The 25,416-nt window shown below is 34.7% G+C and overlaps 1 protein-coding gene across 1 annotated transcript in view; it reads left to right on the top strand.

Annotated features, from left to right (window-relative positions):
- The first annotated feature begins 782 nt into the window (after nt 1-782).
- LOC145666383 (hemocyte protein-glutamine gamma-glutamyltransferase-like) overlaps nt 783-25,416 on the top strand; it is a 161,411-nt gene continuing 136,777 nt past the window's right edge. The window contains exon 1 of the mRNA XM_081733576.1: nt 783-984. Coding sequence (XP_081589702.1) covers nt 829-984 — 156 coding nt within the window. The 5' untranslated portion in view covers nt 783-828. The remainder of the gene's footprint in view (nt 985-25,416) is intronic.

Genomic DNA, 25,416 nt, shown 5'->3' with positions numbered 1-25,416 from the left:
TCCCAAATACTCTCATTGGCGCAAGCTGCATCGTAAAATCTGCCTATGAGAATCATGCCGATTAGTCAACCATTACAAGGTACAAAATTCTTTTAATGCAGCAGTGATTTTTATTGTTTGGGCGTAAGTTTGTGTGGTGAGAAACAATGTGTATGTCATGTGAACACTCTACTTACAAACTGATTCTTCCCTCGGCGAAACAACAGAGAAAAAAGTCGATTGATTACCCTTGTTGCTTTGTGAGCTGCAGTCCACTCATTTGACTCTCAGCATTCCATTTTACATCGTTCCCCAAACTGATGGAGATATTGGCGAATGTTTTCTGTACTGCAAAGGAATATTTCTCACCAGTGGCGTGTAGTGCTTTTTCTTACCGGGACAGGTCATACATTGCAACACACTCTTCGCCAGCTGGAGGAACTCTAGAGCAATATTAACCTCCCAGCTAGTTTAGTGGATAGCGCATGTACGTTTTTACACATAGTCCTACGTTAGATTCCCGTGAGAGAGCACAAAAATTTTACCTTTATGATGATTCATCTTCATTAATGATCCGTCTTCTGTAGTCTGAAGTGTATAACCGTGGGGACTGACACTAAAAATTCATTTATTTTTTTGTAATGTAAAGGAAAGATGTAGAATCCATATGAAGTGCCACCACGCAGAAATTCAATAGAATATTCGGCGGTTCCTCATATAAATTAAAGAAATTAAATTATAAGCCCATATATAATGTCTGAATTTTGTTCTCTTCCAGAGGACACTGTGTACATGGAAAACGAGGAGCAGAGGAAGGAGTTTGTTTTAAATGAAACGGGTAAAGTATGGATGGGGTCCTCCCGCCAGCCAGAAGGACGTCGCTGGATATTTGGACAATTTGCTAAAATTGTGCTTCCTGCCACCATGTACTTGCTGGACCTCTCTAAGCTGCAACACACTGATAGAGGAAATCCAATACAGGTCGTCAGAGCAATTTCTGCAGTGGTAAGTCTCCCTGACCTACTACTTATTTTGTGTTGTAACCTACTGAAAAAATATATAACACTCCTAGTGTTTCAATATAAAATAAATTTTCGTACTACAATATGGTGCCTGCATACCTAATATCATACATAGTAATTGCTTTAGTATGATTTTTTTTTAGAAAAAACTATGTACAGTCATGTTCATAAGAAAGAATATGTTGAAGATCTTTTCTTTAACATGATTGTACAATCGTCGAGATTAAGTATGAAAATTCGATATACATCTCAAGAAACCTTTACTTTGATTGTACTGTACCTGCAAGGAATTTAGTGGTTAGTGCTATCAGAACTTCAATTAGTACTTGTAATTAGCAGTTACAGTAACAGCATTACCGTAATAACCTCATAGAAAAATGTAACATGATACGATTTTTCAAACTGCCGTTAGTTAGCTTTATTTAAGTATTTTAGTTTCGATTTAAGAAAAAAAAAGACGCACAAGTTTAATAATCTATCAATTGAGATGATATGTTCTAAAATATATATTTGTAAGGTGGCTCTGTGGGATTCGAGGCGTGGAAACAAGCCAAACTGTTTAATGGCTCATCATTTATCATCTTTCATTGATGAACACTGAGAACAGTACATGGACAACACATCAAAGATCTTCTAGGCCTCACCGGTGGTCTAATGGCTAGCGCGCGTATCTTTGGTGTTCGATTCCCCGTTGGTGATCATTGAACGTATTATGTATTACAACGTAAATCGATATTTAGGTCCACGTCTCAAATAACTCTAGTTGAAAACGGACACTAAACTTTAATAAACAAGAATAACAAAGCATTTTTATCTATTCAAGATAATCTTGGATGTTAGGTTCGTTTTAAGTTTAACGTCCCTCTCCAGTACCAAAGTTACACGAGACGTGAATCTGCATTTAAACGTGGGATCCGAACTGCACGAGCCCTACCAGAAATCGAATCCAGGTCACCGAATAGCTGAGAGAGAGTTTTCAAGATATTCCTTTGTTACTAATTACCAAAGCATATAAGCTGAAATAATTAGATTTTACCTACCTATTCTATGGTCCAGTGCAGAAAGATGTTATCCGAAGTCATTTGCAGCCTACTAATGTCGATACTTAAGTTCTTCGCCGATAGAAATACCAGTGGAGATATCGCACAAAATACATTGAATGTAATATAGTGTTCTCCGTTTACAGTTACTTGCTTGTTTTCTACTTAAATGATGATGTTTGAATAGCTCGTGCAAGCTTTGACATTTAATTACAGAAGAGGCGTTAGTCTTCAAAGACGAACATCGCAAATCACCTCGTTCTTCTGCATAACTTTCATTGCTACGTGTAATTATTATAGAGAGTGTACAGTATAACAATTGCGTTACGGACGGTGGATTCTGTGAACAAAAAGTATACATCTACAGTTTAGGACTATATTAACAGGTTAACCGCTATGAGACCAAAAATAGTTCTCAAGTACTACTCTTCGCGAAGCCGCGATATTCAGCTTCGGGTCTCATCACAATTGGTTGAGGCCGTGATATCCCTATGTACGTTTCACTTGATATTTGTTAACATGTGTAATGTAAACCAGTTTTTTACGCTCCAGAATGTTTTCCTGTGGGGATGGTACCGAGACCGAGACGGACTTTTACATACCGAGACAAGACCGAAACCAAAACGGACTTTTATATAACTGAGACGAGACCGAGATAGACCTTTATAAATCGAGTCGAAACTAAGACGAGACTTAGGTCACTCTGAAAGTTTTAGTCTCGTCTCGAATATTGATAGCTATTAAAATTGCCTTTACTTACAATTTGATTCGTTACTTGTTTGATAATATGGAAATGGTTGACTGATGTACAGTGGCGTATTTACGGGGTGGCAATCGGGCTCAAGCCCCTCCCGAAATAAATGTGTAATCATTTTCTCGCATTGCACACGTACAGCACAAATGTTTCTTACCTGTTCCTCAAGCCTCTCCCGAAAGAAAATCCACTGCTAATGTATTGTAATGGACCCTTCTTCTTCCACTTCGTATCAAAACCTGATACTTAACCCCAAGAGACGCTTACATAATATAAACAAAATATGTTTACTAATTGTCTAGAGTAATTAGCAAACAAATATAACTTAATACCCAAGGTTCAGGGAATTTTATATAAATTAGGTTTTTCCAATTAGACCAAATTTTATTCACGAAACCAAAAAAAAAAAAAAAGGAAATTTTCCCTAGTGGGATTAAAGTTTCTTAATTAATAAATTTGAGCTCTCTAATTTGTTCAGTTGCAAAGAAAAAAACAAAAAGAGCATAAAATTAGGTTCACCTCTAGATCTAGAGGTCACCGCCTACTTAATACATTAAATTCTGCTTGCTTTTGTCCGGAAGCGTTCAATCCAAGAATAACTAAGATTTCTCTAAAAGAGGTTCTGAAGATGCGTTCTCGTACAAGCCATCATAAACCTCGAAATCTCTAAAGACAGCCCAACATTCTGAGCACTGTCTGGCATAAAATCCCTAATTCAGGGATTGCCCTTTATTGGACAAACCTTCAGGTAAATAAACTAGCTATTAATCATTAGTCTTTAATACTATATTTTCCCTTATACTATGCACAATAGCACAATTAAGGTAATATCACTCGATTAAAAGATAGCATACGCAACAAATATTTTAGTACGTATATATTAACTTTTAAAAAATTATGAACACACTGATACAACGCAATCACAATATATTCTGATTTAAAAACAAAATGATGATGGCCCTGAAACTTGATTTCGACGCGCACGAAAACGACACTACGAAACACGCACGAATATTATAATTTCGATAGTTTACCGAAAAACAGTATATTTCTTAAAGAGAGAACCACTATTCTTCTTTACTGGCCATATGATGAGTTATTTTCTCCAGAAGACGTCCTTGAATGTTTCTTCCATTTTCCCTAGATATATAGCGTCGCTAAAGACGGATTTTTATAAATTCTTTAATTTGTAGGTAATTTAATAAAAACACATTGTATTTGCAGTGACTTTTAAAATTTAAGAACTTTTGGGATTTATGTTCTCGTATTTTACACATTTAGTTGTAATATTACCACGAGCAGGACTTACCCGGTGGTCTTCTCAAAGCACACTCTAGGTACGGACATGATGACCTATCTTCACTATGCAGGAAAGTACAAGGGTGAAATTAATATACATTCTTAATAAAACAGCTATAGGTGATTGTTCCAGAGTATAGTGATAATTCCTTGAAGCAGACGGTCCAAAGCGGAACTTGACTCCGCGACCAGGGCTGTACGCAGCTGGAGCGCTGCCAGACATTTCCAAAAATAATGTTCCCACTCTAGAACAACTTAAAATCACTGCTTATGACATTAAGGGACCAATTACACCATGATTGCTCCAGTATTACACTTGATAGGGCATGGAAACACAAGCGCTAAGCTCGATAGGAGTGAGTATAGTAAAGTAAAACCCATAAGAATGGCTGAATGAGAAGTTCTGCTTGACCATGACAAAACGGCCATAATAATACACAGCACAGACGATATGACAGCTCCTGGGTTGGAACTTATTACGTCTTCCACCAGAAATAGTATTGCCTTTCGGAGAAAAGTCAAATTAGCTTGAAAACGCATATAACATCGACCATCTTACACTGCGGATTCTTCATGATGAGTAACTGTGATTCAATGAGTGCCATAACTGATAGCGTCAAAATTAGATTTCAAATAAACCAAAAGATGAAATAAACATTAGTTGGTGCTGAGATTATATTTCAACTGTAAAGAGCACTGTTTAGCTAGTAGGCAGAATGGAACGTAGGGCCGGGGTTTCCTCAGGAATTTACTCGCTCATGTTTAGCTGTTCACGGCACTGTAAATTAAAAGACATCATACAAAAGTACTATTCAAAAGTTCTAACGTATGTTAAATAGCACTGACAACTAGGTTTTCATATGTACTTTCACACTATTGAAGAAAAGAGTTGTGCAATAGGTAAACAAATGGTTGAGCACTATCACTTCACATGTGACAACTGGCTTAGACAAAGAGCATAATTTTCGTTCACTCACTATAATTAATATTTCATGTTAAACTGCCTACTAAAAAGTTAATCAGGGAAAGCAAGACTTCAGCTATCATTTAGATTCAGCCTGCGCTTTGGATGACGCCGTTCAGAGCGAAAAACCCCGAATTATTTGACACAAAATTCAGACATGACTTTAGACTGCCATACCGAACAAACAGTCTCCCTCCAAGCGCGCAACTTCCTTTTTGCTCCACCGAAGCCGGAAGCTACAATATTGTCAGCTCTTACAATAGAAAATTTACACCAATGAATTTTAAAAATATTACTAGAAATTATTACTATTGCTGAGGGCATTACACCTTTCACATTTACTTTTGCAGTAGATAACAACATTTTTGCGTTAGGCTTAGCCTTTAAGGCACAATATGACACGTGGTCTAATTTTCACTGGAATCTGAATTGTTACCACACACTTACCCCGTGGCACTGCTTACACTTGGTAACCGCGCTGATTTGTCCTTTGTTACGTTTACATGCAACAGTGTATTGTGCCTTTTGGAACACTTTTACAACCCCTCGATTAATAATTCTTTAAAAAATGATTAACTTTTAAACAATTCATACATAATTTATTTCTACGAATGCACTCTAATTTTGGCTGTGTCTTTCATTAATAAAAGATGAACAAGAATATAAGAGATTCTAGCTATTACAAAATACACAAGCATTTGAAAATATTGGTAAATGAGCTTTTGATGATTGAATACTCTTTCCTTGCCTGTTTTGTACAGTAATACCCTGATTCACATAATCAATACTAGTTTTCATGTTCTCAAGCACCTGACAACGTTTCTCTAGAAACGAAAAGAATTCACATAAAGCAGGAAAATCTGAATTTGTGTTTTGAAACTACCATGATTTTCTAGTAGTTGCGTCTAATTTTGATACGAAGTGTTAGGTCTGTAAAGTTTACATCTAATTCAAGTGCTTGTAGAGCATTTGTATTACTAGTAGCTATATTTATAAAAATGAGAAGTTTACTTACATTTTCTTTATACACTGGCTTGATTTGCAGTATTTCGTGAATATAAGAAGAAGAATTTAGCTTTTTATTTGAATACCTGTCAACGGGTTATTGCCATGCTACTGAATATTTTTTCGGTAAATGGCAAATGTTTAATTAGGTTTAATGCATCGCCCTTAAGAGAAGTTCGGAGGTACTGAAACTTCTGTACTGTTGAAATGTTTTTATTCTCTTGAATAAGAGATGTAAAAGTGTCCTTGTATGATAACCAATCTTTACAGTTCCCGTGAAATGTAGCAAACTGTATGACCGGTAATTTAACTTGAGTGCCATTGCTAGTGCTATTATTAACAGCTGATTCTTTATTTTCATGCTTTGAAATAAGTGCTTGCTTTTGAGCTTCTAAAGAAAAATACACATTTTCAATCTCTGCACGAACGTTTTCTGCTTCTGTTTCGGGTTTGATTTGATCAATTTCAATAGTACCTTGCACCTCCTGCAACTTTGGCCAGACGTTATTTAGATGTTTTAAGCGTCCACGCAATTCTTCGATATTACCTTCATTTGGATCAAGAGGCTGAACAAAGGATATTCTGCTTAAATGGACTCTGTATGAAGATCTTTGCCTTAAAAGACACTGGGGTGATACAGTCATGATTAAATGCTATGCAGAGATATGAAGAATAAAAACACTACTGACCTGCAAATGCTGCTTATATATATATATATATATATATATATATATATATATATATATATATATATATATATATATATATATATATATATATATATATATATATATACCTAATAAATGGAACCCAGAAGCCTGATCCTGAATACAACACCTGTTTGCTTACACAACAACATAATTATTGTTCAACGTACGTGATGCACCTTATATAAGCCGACAAAAACACGTTACTCTTAATAGTAGCACAGAACATTTCTTAGAAATCTTTGTACTCACCTGGCCCGGAGGACCAGTGTACAAATGTAAATGTATAAATTTGGAATTTCACTAAATCAAATGACAATGCTAAAAACAATGTTTATAGTAGTGGCTTGTAATCTAAGGTTTGATTCGTATACCACATGAGTGCAATTAAATATAAATTCACTATATTTAAACGATTACAACTTCAGTTTGTACACAAAAAATAAAATATGTAAATAAACATATTCACAAGGTATTTAGTTGTAATTTATTGTGATACGATGGCTTATTGTTTGTGCTATATTTTATGAACTTCGATCATGATATCTGCTCCACAAAAAAACGCATGTTCTTACCTCATGTAGCGTTTATTACTTTAAAGAACAATAATAAGTCTCTCGACTGATCCAAAATATTCCATATAGCAGTTGGTTCGGGATTCAATTAGCATCTCAATTTAAAAAAGTCTCAAAGTAATCTATCGTAACTATATCAAAGAACGATTTCCTTAAAAAGTTACACTGACTCGGTTTATTCTAAGCGTCACTTTTCTATACCACAACCACTATATTTCTCGTGAAAATAATTAGGAAAAAAACTAGCAATCGCGAGTGACTTTGAAGCAGTGAAAAATTACAACAGCAGTACACCTGAAATCCTCCCAAAAATTGAAGGGCAAATAGTTAATCTTAAAGAAATCCACACTCTCATTCATACGATTTAGGATGGTGAATGCAGGAAAATAGCAATTAAACAGATAAATCAAATTTCGGACAGTTTTACTTAATTTTAAATTTTTAAGATTTAAAGTACCATATATAATTAAATGTAGAAAAAACAGTAACAATTTATAACTACCAATTAAATATCTTTAACGATTTAACTATAGTATCAGAAAATGCAATGCACTGTGTTTAACATTAATTTAATTAGGCCCATAAGACCAAACTTTTAATTACCAATAGTGAAATATAAGCTTGAATTGCCAACACGCTTTCTTCGTTGAAATATACAGACTTTAGATGAACTCGACATGGAGATTTTTGACTCAAACAATATTCAGCATATAATTGAATTATTAGTTAATTTTTTTTTTTTTTTTGTTTTTGAAACGTGTGCATTCAACAACCAGTGACTATTTGTACTGTTTCTAACAGGGGAACATCTTATATTGATAGTAGCATTGCCCAATCAAACAATGTGCAATCGATAGAGAAGTAAAAAAAAGTAAGAAGTCCAAAGTTTTAAGGGCCGACACCCAGAAACACAGGAGATACATAGGAAAGAAGAACCTAGAATCATGTGCAGATAGCAATGCAAAATATACATTGACATAGAAAGAACTTCAAAATGATTAAAGTAATCAAAATGACATTTACAGAACAGTATAGTAAGCAAACATTGTACCCACAGACGTGCTCAATAACATTACATGTAATGCAGTGTTGCCAACTGAGCACAAAATGAAGTTTTGTTAAATAGCACGGAACATAACTTATGTAGCAAATCTAATTATTTGTAGAACCATACCTGTGAAGTCATGATATTCAGTGTTGCCAACGTTTGAAGATAGGTCTATATGAATTCCTATATGAATCTCGGATGTAGAAGAGTACATACAGTGCCAAGTCACCTCGGAGGACTTTATCAACAGCAACAGTGAAAAATTGACTGCCAATAATGTGTGAGGTGATACAATATTACGTGCATCAGAAAGTGAGCCTGCTAATCAGTTGTCAATCCAAGAGCAAGCATAATTTCAGTTTTGTGTGTTGTGTTTCATACTATTCTGATTTTCCACTTGAGCAAACCTGCTTCAACACTGTAGTTCGGGATCCACAGTACATGTCCGTAAAAATTTGTGGGTGCACGGAGTTTTATTGTTGCATCGTGTTCTTCGACCTATTGTTTTCCACTTTTTCTTGGGTAGACATCTCAATTATGGTCGCTTATCTCCATAGACGCCATTTTTCAATATGGCCGCAAAATAAGCAATCAGCATACATAACTAAGAAACTAAGTCCCTAGGAAAGTCATATTGGTGTCGAATTATGGGTTTTCGAGGTCAGGAAATTCAAATATTACCTTGCATTTGCGATATATTGAAGTCTTGTGTATAATATGGCCAAGAGACAGGAATTTATTTCGGAGGAAGTTCAAGACTTTTTGGCGGTTCCAAGTTCAATATGAGGACAATTTCTATTAAAATTTGTAAAGCTGTCCCTAAAATTATATAAAATTTACAGAAAAGTAGAGATTTCGGGGATCCAGAAACCAGCAACCACCCCTTGCGCACGCCTCTGTGTATAGCCACAAAAATTAAATAGCTAAACAACTTATTTCTTCAATAGATTTCTTTTAAAAAAATTAAATACATGATATTGAATATAAGCACATAGTTAGGTAGAATTCATTACGCCTATTACTTGAATCAACACCTATCCCAATCCACAACATAAAATAGCAATCTTACTCCCTTTTATACAAAATCTCTATTGTGTGTGAGGTTACATTTAACAATTATTGTCAAGATTCGATTTAGGATTTTTTTTTTTTAAATTTGCAACTTCTTTTCACTGTTTCAAGGTATCAACATTTTTTTTATCATGTAGATAATGAATGCTACAAAAAATACACCTTGAAGAAAACTTCTAGAATCCTGAAAGACGATGACGATGATGCCTGATATTGTGTTATCATTCTTTTCAATATTAGCAAATCACACCTACTCTTGAAAGCGGCAGGAGACAGTGATGTTGCAAACATTGATAATGAACTAGAAGATGATGTCATTTATAATTCGAATGCACTCTCTCTATTCCAAATAATGTAAAATATTATCAGCTATGACATAGTATGAGGAAAACACCATTTCATATGATGATCGCGCATACAATTTATGATCGATGCAAAAGTAAAACGTTAATAACTTTCTTAAATTGGGTTAGTATTTCCATTAGACGCTCATATTTAATAAGAAAGATAAATTTACTTTTTGCGTACGCTGTAGAAGCCTGCGAAATTGCTGACACATCAATACCAAGTCATTTTAAGTTAAGAGACTTCACAGTAAGAGCTCTTGATAACTTCGACTTTGAGGGCAAGTCATCGCTTTCAGGCACATTTGGAAGCCATCATACTGCCATGGTTCTCTTTCAACATAAGATATCAGATGAGATCCACAGAAAGAAAAAGATTTCACACACTGCACTAAAGAAGAGAACATGTAAACTTTAGTGTGAACTACCGTGTCAAAAAATACTAAATCGAAGAAAAGAATACAACCAAACCTGCTTTTCCGAACAACTTTAAAGTTGCTGAAAATGTTGGCATTCATTCATCTGATGAAGCATCCACATGTGCTCTAAAAGTGAGTTTGTTATTTCTCTTACTCGATGTGGTGCGTTTTTAGGCGACACTCACCCTATATCACCAAGGTTTTGCAGCGTACACTCTTTAATTTCATCCAAGGTTGTACCAATTAAACAAGTTAGGTTTCTACCAGTTATTCCTTCCCTAGTTACAGATTACGCTACTGTGTGTACTGTCCTTAAAAAGTTTGAATATGTAAGACAACAATTGAGACAACCTAACCTTCCGGTATTCTGCGACGAAAGAGTGTTCTATACAGTTGTGGACATAGTTCTCATTAATGCCAGGAGAATTTCATGGCATATTGCCAATGCTTGAAATGTTTCATTGCACAAAAGTGGCTCACGGTACCTCCTTGGTAATGGTTTCAATGATGCACTGGTTGAAACAGAGATCTTTGGAGTGAATTCAGTCAAGAGTGTACTAAATGGAAAACATTACGTTCGGGAGTTTCAAGGAATGTTAATTGTTTTTGGAGCACTCGAGAAAATGATTTGGCATGCTTTCTGGACAATAACGAAAAGGAAGCATACAACAATTTGCTTACTGAAGTAAATGAGTTTCGATTGGCCTTGCAAAATAAAGAAAAAGAAAAGTGTAAATTCCTCCACATTCAGCAGTTAATTTCAAGTCAACAACTAGGAGACCACTATTTAAGATTTGTGAACAAATGTACCGAGAAATCGGAACTTTCCAGTTACCTCAACCATTTCCTCAGCATTGTAGGACTCATCAAAAACCTTGTAACGTCTGATCGCGAAGGAGACTGGAATTTACATGTTGAGACCGTTGGGTCATTAATCCTTATATTTCAGCAATCCAATTGCCTGAATTATTTACGTTATGGATTATGGTACTTGGAATTAATGAAGCGCTGTGAAATAGATTGCCCTTACCTTTATGAAACGTTCTTGGATGGTCAGTTTGTAGTTTCTGAAAACCCGGCACCATTCCACGCAGTGGCCCCAGATATGAAACTGGAACAAACAATTCAACGAGTTCATAAAAAGGACGAGAGGAATCATTGGACAAACGCGTAAAACTCAGTACGTCACTGAATAGCAATTGATCTATCACGAAGTTCTCGTCATTGTCAATGTTTGGAACAACCTTACAAGTGCACAGATAATGAGTCACACAGAAACAGTTCATCGTAAATTAACAGAGAAGCAAAACCAATCGTTTCACTCTAATGTCACACGTTTGTTTAAGTTCATAATAGCATAAGGTAATGCATTCAAATTGGATAGTTCTCCTAGTTTACGCAACATTATGACAAAAAAAAAAAAATGTTCCTGAGAATGTAAGGGGGAAAATTTTAGATGTAGGGGAGACCGGGGTTGATTGGCGAACTTTTCATTCTTTATTTTTTTTATGAGCAGATGGTGCACTGTATTGCAATGTAATGGATGTGTACGGACAGACCAATGTTTCCTCTAATAAATTCATTTTTTGTTTTTATTTTGTTGCTTACAGTTTTCGAGAAATAAATTTTTCTTTCTTTTAAAATGGAGTATGCGAACCGACCCCTAGTAAGTGGCCAGGTTGGCTGATATTGTGAGGCTATTTGGCATACTTTTTAAATATAACAAAACACAAACAAAAATTGGATTTATTAGAAATAAACGTTAGTTTTCTAAATTCTATTATATATATTGCAATGAAGTAGGCTATTTGAAGTTTGAAATTACTTTTATTCACAACATTTAAAAGAATCAGCAGTATGAAATATGAAAACTTCTTTCTTTCATTCTAGCTTGGTTGTCATGACATTGAAAGCTACAAGATTGTCAAACCACATCAGTTTTAATATTATTTGGTGTAGGTTAATTCTTCATATTATTTCAAAATGTAATTAAAATAACTGAACTAGCCCCTATCAAGAAACGTAGTTTATTTCCCGCTGTTCACAAAGTAGCTAAGAGAAACTAAGATATGTTTTAGCTGAATTATCGAGAAATGCAGTTTGTTTCCTACTTTCCACAAAGAAAGAGAAAGCAATAGCTAGGCCTCTAATTTTGTAACAAAAGAGCACATACAAAATATTCTTGATCCTGAGAATTAGGCCTATTCAGAAAATTCAGAGTCCGGCATGCAGTCTTATCTCGATTTCTAAATTTTGACAGTAATCCAATACGTGCATGATATTCTATAACAATGAAGTAAAAGATTGATAGAACTGTAAACAATATAACAATAAAACAAACAATATAACAATAAAAGTAGAATGAAATAAAATTCCACGCGGGTTTGTTTGGCGCGCTTGCCAAAAAAAAACAAAAAAAACAAATACTATACGCAAGCCAACTGCAAGCCCATGTTGTGCAACAAAGTCGTAATTACTCAGCAATTGTTTCGCAGTTACGTTTTATTGTTTGAATATTCATAAAAACAAAGTTCAGATCTAACTAGTGCTATATTACTTACCTCTGTACTCCAAGTATTGACGATTCTGTGATGTAACGGAAAACTAAAAAAAAAAAAAAAAAAAAAAAAAAAAAAAAAAAAACTTCAGACTGGCAAAAACACTCTTTATCTAATAGACGCCATAATCCGCAAGTTACAAATTCCATGTGAAGGTGGCAGCTGCATCCATAGGTCGCTCTTTTATGACAGCAGCAACAGCTCATTATGTTATATGCAGTTCGTCAACCAGCCCCTGCTGCCAACCAGTCCCGGTCCCCCCTATTAAGAGATGGAAGACGTAACTATGAGAAGTTTAGGAAAGAGCGCTTCATTACCAAAGAAAGGAAACTGACGGACAAAATTGAAAACGTCTATGTCCGCACCTTCGAAACTCTTATCACAAACAACACAACTGTAACACTTGCCATCATCAAGTAAAAGGATTTTACACAGATTCAGAAGAAAATCGATATTGCAAATGAAAGAGGCTTGACAATGAAAAAAAATACTCTCATGGTCTCGTAAATTCAAGTCAGTTGTTTGAAGGTGATGCACAATCAAGACCAACAAAGCATGAGCTAGTATTACATTTGGAGAAAAAATCAACAAGAGTATTTAATTTCATCCAGAATTTCGGGGAGGGACTACTGTAGTTGTTGATTTCACGTCTGAGATAAGAATGATGAAGAAGTCAGTATTTAAGAACTTTGGAGAAGCAATAAACGCCGTTATTGAACGAACGACTAAAGTGTGCGCAGCCAAAGAAATACATTTTATTTTTGACAGCTAGAAAGTGAGAGTACGTCGATCATGCACTACCGGATTTATTCATCTCGCTTGCCTTCAATCTCAGACTCACATAAAAATCCAAATTGAAAAATTCTGATTTGTCGTTCAAAATAAAATAAAACTGAAGCATTAACAAAAAAGAAAAAAGAAAAAGAAAGGAAAAAGAATGATACTTGAGAAAACCTTCCACATGCTTAATTCTTGTTACAAGCGGAATGGTAATAAATGACAGTGTCCTTCCTGCTACCTTACACTTACAAGGAAACGTAACTAGTATTGAAATGCTCACATCAAAGATTGAAAAAGCCGACCAAAGAAGTGTCCCTCACTCGTACTGACAAGCAGTTGAATGTGGCGCGCAGCGAGTTGTTGTGATGTCCAATGATACTGATGTGGGTGTTTGGTTACTAAGATATTTTGCAACCTTAATTAGTAAAGGGTTGAAGCAATTGTAGGTAATGTTTGGGGGTGGGAGAAAAGCGTCGTTTTATACCTATTCACCACTTATATAATACACTTGGACACGAAATGAATAGCGTCGTAATCAAAGCTCACATTCGCACTAGCAATGATATTGTAAGTAAAGTGGGTACAAAAAATGCAGCACTGAATGCACAACCAACAAATTATCTTCATTTTGTTGAAACAAGCAGTCTCTCAGCTGAAGACATAAGGAGTGCAGAATCATATTTAACGAAAGTGTAAGCAGATCGACTAAAGTAGAGACTTCTGATGCTTTACACTATGAACTTTAACGAATGAGCCGTAAACCCACCAATAAGTTGCCACCCACTTATCTGCTATTCGAGGCCACGTTAGACGTGCGTACTTTGTCATAAGAGAATATCTGTTGTTAGTAGAAAAGAAATGCATTACTGAAAGCCCTGTGGAATTTGGATGGGAGGAAGTAGACGATTTCCTGAGACCAGAAAACTGTTTCCGACCTTAGTCAGATGCTGTATTACGAGTGTGTTCTTGCAAAACAAACAAATGTAAACAATGTATATGTAAGAAATTTCAAGTGTCATGTACAATGTACTGTCTTTGTCAGAAGCGCTGTGAAAATTTTCAATTGTAAGTCACGCATTTTGGACACACATAAATTTGGACACATATTAAGTAATCTTTAATCTATATTTGCAAAAGAATAATATTTTTAGAGGTTTAAATAATAAGGTTGGTCAAATGCGAGGTACAATATATTATCTGCGGGGAAAAAAACTTAAATTGTTAAAGAGTAACGTAGTGCTCTTTATGGAAATATTTGGTTTTCTGTGTTGGTATTGATATTTTATATTTTACACAATAATTAGCATACATTAAAAATGACAAAATAATATTACAGACTGTAAATATTGTGATTGCTAAAATGTTGTGTATAATGTTATTTATATGTGGGAAATATTGTAAGAATATTCAGTTGTTTAATCACATGAGCACCTTTTCTAATAGTTCAATATGTTTATATTAATGATCTTTTGGACCATTAACAAATATTAATTCATGATGGTAGTAATAGCACAATATTTAATACACTGCTTTTACATATATTGTAAACCTTAAGCCATTTTGTATATCAACTTTGTTTTCGAAATAAAGATTTTTCAAAACGTCAAATTTTAATTTCTTTTTTTTTTCTTATAATTTTGTTCCCATGTACTTGAAATACGTCAGATCATGATGATAGTATTTGACACTAACGCGCATTCGATATACCTTGTCCCGTTCGTCTCACTTGCCTTATTATTATTATTTTTAGAAGCCTTCAAAGTTTGGCTGTTTTTAATGTTTGTGATATTGTAGCCTCCGTTAGTTTACAACACTGAACAATAAGTGCGGTATTGTTTTTCTTTTTAAATGTAGATTTGAAAATTGTAATAACCTCACGTAGTGACATTTGAAAGTATTCAACTTTATGTTGGATTGGCAACACTGTTAGTTTGGTGGTATTAAAGAATACGCCAAAATGTGTCTCTGTTTGTGGTGGACAATTATAATTAAAAACTACTCTTGATCTGGTTTGTAATTTTCGAGATATTCCCGTGGATGAATCAAAATGGTCTACCCTGTATATATATATATATATATATATATATATATATATATATATATATATATATATATATATATATATATATATATATATATATATATAGTGCATTTTTGTCTGTAATATATAAAATTCTTTATATATAGCAATTTTATGGTAATATTTGAATTCCCTGACCTCGAAAACCTATGATTCGACACCAAGATGACTTTCCTAGGTAGCTTTGTTCCTTAGTTACGCATAGTGGTTGCTCATTTGGCGGCCATATTGGAAAATGACGTCTGTGGAGATAAGCGACCATAATTGACATGTCTACTCAAGAAAAAGTAGACAAAAATAGGTTGAAGAACACGATGCAACAATAAAACTCCGTGTACTCACAAATTTTTATGGCCATGTGCTGTGGATCCAGGACTACTGTGCTTCGTTCCTTATTTTCATACTTCGGTGATTATATTCTTGTTTGTGGTTTCATATTTTGCTTTTAACTAGTTTGAATCGTTTACTGTATGCACTTTTCTACATCCAAGATTCATATAGGAATTCATATAGGCCTAACTTCAAACGTTGGCAACATTGTACATCTTGACTTCACAGGTATGGTTCTACTCATAATTAGATTTTCTACATGTTATAATTTGTGTTCCGTGCCGTTTAACAAATCTTTATTTTGTGCTTAGTTGGCAACACTGCATTACATATGATGTTATTGAGCACGTCTGTGGGTACAATGTTTGCTAACTATACTGTTGTGTAAATGTCATTTTGATTTCTTTAATCATTTTGAAGTTCTTTCTGTGTCAATGTATCTTTTGAATTGCTATCCTCACATGATTCTAGATTCTTCTTTCTCTGTATCTCCTGTGTTTCTGGGTGTCGGCCCGTAAAACTTTGGATTTCAAACTTTTTTTTCACTTCTCTATCGATTGCACATTGTTTGGGCAATGCTACTATCAATATAAGATGTTTCCTTGTAAGTAATATCTAGAAATCCAAAACTTAAGTACTTAACATTTCAAAATTGCAAAATTTAGAAAGACAGTATAGAGTTTACCCAAAAAGCTTAAATCATTTGCGGGCTCCACAGTCTAAGACCTTCTGTTTCAACTACTAATGTACAACACGATTTATCAATGAGAATTTTTATTATTCAGTACATATTAATTTTAAACGCCCTATATAATCTCACCGAGTTTAATTTAATAGTTAATTCAATAATTTCTTTAATGTGTCTGAATTTAACTTAACTTTCTGCCTCAATTCGATCAAACTTGTCTTGGACTTTATTTCTCTACATAGTCTCATTTAATTTATTTAATTAGGAATATATTATTTATTAACTTAGTTTTCAGCCTCTTTAACCACTACTCCTAGCAATAACTATTCAATTCAAATTACATCCGCTAACATATTTTAGATATTACTATTACGTATTAGCTCTATCATCCCACTACGAAGTTTAATTCCAATTTGGTAGCTTTAGAATCAAGTAGCGAAGGTGATTACTTAATCATTAACAAGTTCTTTCCTTAAAAAAGGAACATTCTAATTGTAGCATTACCCGACCTGTCGATTAAGGAAATTAATTTGTTATTTAATGCGAAATGCTTAATTTCTCTCAACAAAACGATATAAAAGGAGTCGTAATACAACAATTAAGTTGAGACAGCCTACATAACCTAACAACCTTGCCTATCAAACTGTACCAAATTGACGATAAGTTACTTCCTCAAACATAATTTTAAAAAACACTCCACTATCGCTGAACTAATTCACGGTATACAATTGTGTTCTTTATATTTGATTTCTGCACTAGCTTCTTTTTTGTATTTTTTACAATTACTTATTTAAGAGCCACAATTTATATACGGCCTTCACACCAAAAACAGTATTGCACCAACTGCTAAATCGTCGTAATCTTTCACTTGTTCCTAAAATCTTAGTGAGTTCTTCAAACCAAATAACGAGGCTTAGGTAAAGCGAAGCAGCCGAGGTCAAAAAGGGGGCGTGTCGCTCACACGTTCCGTCTTTTACTGTGCCGCGTCATTCGAACACACGACTTATAGAAAGAAAATGTGTTTCGCTTACAGCTTTAAGCTTTTTAAAAAAATGTTAGCAGAAAAAAAGAACAACAGAAACGAATCCCTTTCCTACATATTAAAGTGCACCTTTCTAAATAACAACTTAATATCTTTCTTTTTATAACAGTATTAATTCACTTAAAACAATAATTTTTAACGACAATGATTTTAACACACACACACATTTATATATATATATATATATATATATATATATATATATATATATATATATATATATATATATATATATATATATATATAATACAATGGCGCATTTTGCGGGCTACCGGCAGGAACCCTTACAAAAAAAATCATATTGATAATTTTATACTCTAGCATCTTCTTTCATGATACACGATTCTGAGAACTTTATGAATTAAGAAACATCCACTAGTTTCTTTTCACGGAATATCTCTGGTTTCTTCTTCAGAGATCTTCGACTTGGCAACACAGCAGAAACCTACCTTCTCCTTCAGCAAAAATCGTATAATTATCAACGCATTCTTCGCTCTAACTCCAACCGCAGTTTACGAACGAGCTGCCAGGTAGCACCAGTTACCTACAGAGTAATCGGCTTCCTCCAAGGATGTTATAAAATAGAGTATTAGCCCATACAACAAAATCGTGAAGCTATACGTCAGTTTCGCCACACCTACTCCGCGCCAGTAAGATCGCAATGCTTCTAACCATCAATCATGGCGGAAGCGAGAGTAGCATATCAGATGTGCCGTCTCAGACGAAGACGGTTGGCTTTTGACTTCATTGAGTTCACATGATGAAGATACGAGGGTCACTACGAAAGTATTGAGATGTGAAATAACTTACATACTTAAAATCAATTCAGCACTTACATTTTCTCAAAGTATTCACTATTACACTGTACACACTTTTGCATCCTCGAAAACCACTTTTGGAAACAGTGTTGCCAGTCTTTTTCTTCAAGTGTTGAAAGTTCATTCTCGTAAGCCACTACAGCTTCTTCAGGGCTGCAAAATCTCTTCCCACGCATGCGATCTTTGATCCTGAGGAACAGAAAAAAATCACACGGGGCCAGGTCAGGGCTATACGGCGGATGAGTCATAAGCTTGACTTCCGTAGATTCTAAAAACTGAATTGTGATGTTGGCCGTGTGTGCAGACGCGTTGTCATGATGAAGCAGGATCCCACGCAATCCAGTTCTTGGATGCCGTTCCCGAAGCTTCTGGAACACTTTTGTTAGGCAAACAGTGGTGTACCACAGAGCAGTAAAAGTCCTTTGTTCTTCAAGTGGAACAGTTGCAACATGGCCAGATTTGGAGAAGGAAGTTGCGACCAAATTCTTCCCCACACTTCGCGGTCACTTCACTTTCGTGGGTGGATTTTCGTCTGAAAAGATCCAAACTGTAGACTGGCGTTTATTTTCAGGGTCAAATTGATAGATCCAAGTCTCATCACCAGTAACAATGTCAGACACGCGTCGAGAATTGCCTCCATCAAATCTTACAAGAATTTCTTCACACCATTCCACACACACGCATGGTAAGGATTAGCCTTACAATATGAAGAGGTACACCATACCATAATTCTAAGACAAGAATGAAGGCAAAAAGTAAGAAGCGGAAACGACAGACTGTACGATAATAATACTTACACAATTTTAATTTCACACTATTTATTTCGTGACTTTCGAGACAAGACCGAGACTTGGCCCTCGAGACCGTGAACGAGATCGAGACAAGCATAAGTTGATCGAGACGGTGATTTTTGACTCGAGACGAGATCGAGTCCCAAACCGCTACTTATCAATCGAGACGAGACAGAAACTTTACAAAGTCTCTTCTCGTTTCGATACCATCCCTATTTTCCTGTATTTGTACCCTGGCCTCGCAAAGCAGTACTTACTTATACTTTACAGAAATGGCTTGACATAGTTGTATTTAATATCATTATTCATTTTTGTGTTCGTTAATTATCTGTTGTGTTATTGAACAGCATATTTCATGAATTTGTTGGTTAAATTTAATTCACACATCTTTACATTATTAGTGAGGAAGAAAATAAATAAATCTAAAAAAAAAAATGTAGTGGTCAAAGTTATAAATTCTACATAGTGATGTCTTCAAGATGGATGGGAAAAACACTGTCAGTGTTGGATGTCATGGTTTGGTGCTTTAAATTTACTTCACTTAAAATGTACTCCTTTTGGGATCTCAATTTTAAATTGCTTTTTGTTTGTATTTAAGTTTCCTTTGTTAATATGAATATCTTCAATCATACCCCATCAGGATGCCGATCAGATGCCGCAGTCGTATTGCCGGCGCCGGACACCGGCGTCTTTCCGCGCGATTTTCGACCGCGACGAGCAAAAACAGAGTCGATACGAATTAGGGCTTATATTTCCCTCGTATAAAGCTTTCTCGAAACAGTCGGCAGACAGTCGGACGACTGTTGCAAAAAGACCCTGCCGGCAATGTCTTGGAAAATTACGTCGGTTAAAGTTTCAATGTCGCGTAAGAGCGGCAACCAGTCGAGTTTTGGAAAATGAATCATATCTTCTCTAATGATGAAGTAAAAATTGAAACTGTCCGAACGTTTTTCTTGTGGGTGAACATTAATTCCATTAAATATGTTTTGTGAAAACGGAGTCTACTGAAAGTACGGAACGACTGCGGTAAATGTTGTAAAGACGTCGAAACGCTGACGGCGCGCCGACCATAAAAAGGTAAATGTATGGAAAGAAATTTAGTAAAGGGACTGTATGTAAAGGTTATATGAGAAGAACATTTTTAAAATTAAATTACAAGTACGAGAGGATCCTTGACAAACATTTTGGAAGAAGACGGCAAACAGCAGACGGTGCGGCAAATGTTGTCGGAAAGACACCGAAACGCTGGTGGCGTATGTTCGTGGTTGTATTTGTTATATTCGTGGTAAGTTAAGAACGTGGTTGTATTTGTTGATTATTTTTGATATTGTTAGCGGAACATGGAGGCGGATGGAGAGGTACACTTGTTTTAACCCTATATTGCGCAAATTATTTATTTTTTCGAGAAAAAATATTTAGATGTTTTTCTTACGGCATTCGCGTATCTAAAACGAACTAGTAACAAATTTTGACTCACACATTTACCATATGCCGTCAGGAGGATTGTGTGTTTGAATTAACATTGGGCAATTATGAACCTTATTTGTTTAATTTTTCATTGATATACAATACAAAATTTCTTTTAGACTTTACAAACTTTCTTAACACATGTAATATTGTGCAGATTTTTATAACATGCTTTAGTAAAAAAAAATATGTATTTTAAGGTATGCTGAAACACAGTACATTTAATCTGAAATTACTAACATATCTTTCATGAGTAAAATGAAGTCACACCTATTGTGTATGGAATGACAGGAAACAATTTTTCATTGAAGTGAAACACAATGCCGTAAGACATGTTATCAACAACTTGGTGAATTCTACAGAAAGAACTCGAATACAATCTTGTAATTGGTATACGAATAATGGACATGAATATTACGGTTCCTATAAGTATTTCTAATTCTAAATTAATTAGTTATAAAGGTTTATTTGGATAATTCTGGTTAGAATATAAATTGCTTTCACGAACGACTAACTCTTTCGAATATCACCACTGAAAACATTCGAAAATATTGAATTGGAGATTTGACTTCACTTGGAGAAGACAAACGTGATTTCTATTGTGGTGCCTGAAGAGGCGGATCATTTCTTGTTATTCTTTTCCATTGGGGTGATGACTGGCAGCAGTTGTAGCCTGACTGGAATTGACATTTACTGTTTCATCTGTATAAAAAAAAACGAACGATTCATACAATTTACTAATCTGAAAGTGTAGATTTCAATGAAATCAAAGCAAAATACTTGAGAACAATAATTTGAACATATCTTCTGATCCATTTGAAGTTTCAGATTTAGGATGTGATTCTTTATTATCTGAATCCAGAACTACTTCTAAATCATCATCGTTTACCTGTAGCTGCTCATCCTCACTGTCGTCAGGCGGTATGTATGGCTGAACGAGTCATTTTTCCAAAAATATATTCTTGCCCATCTGTAAAAGTAATATAAAGCTTTTACAGTCTTCAAGAATCTTTATCGAGCAATAAATAAGTAAATAATACAAAATGGAAACAGAATGGAAAGAGAGACAAAGAGTGAGAGAGATTTTCAAAATAACACAAATTCGAAATCAATAGAGGAAGATGTCGGAAATTACGTTGTTACCTTTAGTAATTGTTTTCCTGTTCAACTTCGGATTATTTTCATTCATATGTTGGCAGCATTGAAAGCATATGCTGCACGCAACAATGCTTTCCATGAGCCGACAATAAATTTTCAGATCTAAGATAACAAAATTAAAAGCAAAGAAGGTAAGAAACAAACATTTCAAACTTTCTATTAGGCGTATAGAAGAAATTTTTGATTCTTAGTAAGAGGTTCGTAGTTGCTCAATGTTAATCAGAATATACAAACACATTTCGGACGATAAAATACAAAATGAAATTAGTATGATAAGTTACAAGCACTTAAATAAGAGGCACTTACCTTCTAGAAAAATATTTTTTCAAGGAAAAATATCCCTGTTTTCGATTCATCTTGCTTCAAAAATAAACAAAGCAATGCATCCACGCACGCTGTATCAGCGCTCGCAACAGAAACTGCTGAGAAACCTCTACTTCCGCAACAGATGTAATTATGAGTGTTCAGAACAGATGGCACGGCATAAAGGAAACCATCTAAAACAGTATTGGCACCATCTACGGTATGACATTTATAGTGTCACGCTCAACATGGTTTGTTAATTTGGATTAACACGGCGCAATATAGGGTTAATTTACGGATCCATAAATTGTAAAATGTACAGAAAACATTTGGCAAGTCTTTAATTTGCCCATTTCATGTCGAGAACCGAACCCAACCAACCCTTGCCGGGCTTCTAACCCGTTCCTACTACTATTATTACTACTCTTACTTCTGCTCCTACTACTACTAATACTTATACTATGGATCCGTATTAAAGTAATACTGCACGCCTAATGTAACTTAATCTAACGTACTGTACGTAACGTACGGATTTAAGGAAGTTTAAAGAATATCGCATGTAACTTAGAAACGTAATGATTTAGAACACTGTATTTTAGACATATGATAGTTAGATATGTGTGGAAAACATTCATATAAGGTTCGTATATACACTACAGGTTACGCCAGCCCAATCGTTGGATGTGTGACGTCACCGGGTAAGCAGACGCGAGTATTTTCTTGGCTCAGTGATGCCAGTTTTGTAACAGCAAAATTCCCGTCCAAAGCCACAAAATTTCCTAATGTGATGCAAAATTTCCCGCTAACCTAAATAGATATAGTTTACATCTAGTAGTAAACAATTTTAAAAAATACCGCTTTAGACGGACTATGATGTAAAATGGAATTCATTCTCGTAGTATAAAAAGGTATTATTTATAATTATGCATGATAAGGTAAAAAACAAATTTTTAAAAAATACTGTGTACACTTTTTTGTAACGAACACTATGTCGTTCTTTATGGTTTGGAAGGTAATGCTATGTTCAGCAAAGCCAGAATTAATTCAGTTGTTTTGGTCTAACGATTTTTGTGTTGCAGCACATTGATTGTTCCGTCACCAAAAAAGCAGCGAAAAGCAGGGTATTTGGAATTGCTTTACATTAACTTGATTTTTCAAGTCTTTTTGTATTTTTGAGGTTCATTTGTATCACAAAAGAGCTCAGTGTTAAGGATCTTACACCTATATCCTATTATACATCGTCAAACTTTTCCATCAAATATTGTATCAAACATTTCTTTGGCGATAATTTGGTCAAATAAGTTGGGTAAAACTTTCTCACCCATTATAACGATCAAATATAAAGGTGAATATCATTGCTCAGTTGTTTATATTTCTTGATTCAGTTGTTAGGTCACATGAACGTATATGTGAGTTTTATGGTGGCACCTGCTGGTGTAACTATAATGAATAAGGTTGTAGAAATGAATGGAATGACTATTCACAGTTACTTCTGTCTCATTTCCCTCCTTTATTGCTATTCCCAAATAAATCTTATTTTCATGCTTCCTTTCTTGTTCAGTAAATACGTATGAATCTACATTCTATTTATTAGTCCGATGCTTAAATTTCTTCTAATTCAGTTAATTTTCGAGTAACTTTTGTAACTGGGGCACTGATTAAGAATAAATAGTCCGTCATAAAAATGTTTGGCTATTGTTTAGCTTTGGGGGCCAGGTTTTTAATTGACTTTTTGCGATTTTCTATTAACATTCGGTTAGATTAGCTTAATAACATTTAATTCACACAGTATTGCCGAGCGAACGTTAGCGAGTAAAGGCGGGTTAGAGTCTTGCAGGGCACATAGTTTTCAGTTTTCGTTAGTTTTGCCCCCCCTCCCCCATTACTAAACAGTTACCAAATGTTAGGTTTTACAGTTAAAATGAGAGAGTACATATTAACGAGGGTTCTGTAGGATATTAAATTCCCGAGGAATTTTTCAGTGTAGGAAACTTCTAATTTATATTTAGAAATGCGAGAATATTACGCACTCTAACCTATTTTGATTTTATGCAACATCAAGTGTTTTTCGCTACCCTCATTTTGGCTTTCACCTTCAGCTATTGATGCCTCTGCCTCTTACGAACAAAACCCTGTGCTAACTTGTGGGTCCCATGCTGTGCTCCTGCTTTGAATCGGTTAAATATCATCCTCGCTTTTAATGGCCACCTATCGTAAGATGCTTTTCCTGCAGTCTCTTTTTAAATGATATTCGTTCGATGCGTAGTTACACCTTAGAGGTCTTCACTACTGCGTAATTAAACTACCGCTAATTTTAGAGTTTTTCTGTAATATCCTCAAAATAATAAAAAATACCCGAAAAGTAGAAACGTAGTAAACTAAACAATACGATTTTGTGTGTGATACCGTTATCATAACTCATCTATCTGCTTTCGATTTGCAACTGTAGATAGATTTAACAGTTTTTGTGGGTTATGTAAATAGCGGCATACCAAAAACACATAGGGAATTGTAGTAAAAGTATCACATGCACAATTGTACTATTGTCTAGTTCACTACGTTTCTGCTTTTCGAATATTTTTATTAGTTTTGAAGATATTATATAAAAACTAAAATTAGCGGTAGTTTAATTTCGCTGAAGTGAAGACCCTTAAAGAAAGTCCTCGTAAAGTGAATCTGCACTCATGAATGCAACTCCTACAATGAGAAACAATTTTTAAGGCATTACGAATTAATTTCGTGAAGAAATAACTACATATAACAAGATAGCACATGATCGTTCCATACACATCATATACAGGCATATTGTCAACCTGTACGCAATAATCTGAGCATGCGCCAAAGTAATAACCAGAACGTCTTAAGAAATCTTTTAAATCAAGAAAAGTGAAAAAAATGTTTGCTATTTTTTTTAAAAAAAAAAAGTCACGGAATATTCTCAATCTACGCCAATTTTGGGAAGTCGCCTGTGGTACTTAGCCCTAATATTCTTTAATTTTATAGTTATACAAAACAGATTACTGCTAGTATGCATCAAAATAATGTTAATTGCTTTCCGTGTCCACATACTCAATTTTAGTGCCACCGCATAGCGATTTTCGTTTATATATATATATATATATATATATATATATATATATATATATATATATATATATATATATATATATATAT

Source organism: Thermobia domestica, chromosome 1 (genome assembly GCF_964235325.1).
Source record: "Thermobia domestica chromosome 1, izTheDome1.hap1.1, whole genome shotgun sequence".
Taxonomy (NCBI): Eukaryota; Metazoa; Arthropoda; class Insecta; order Zygentoma; family Lepismatidae; genus Thermobia; species Thermobia domestica.
This window is presented reverse-complemented; position numbering and strand designations above follow the sequence as displayed.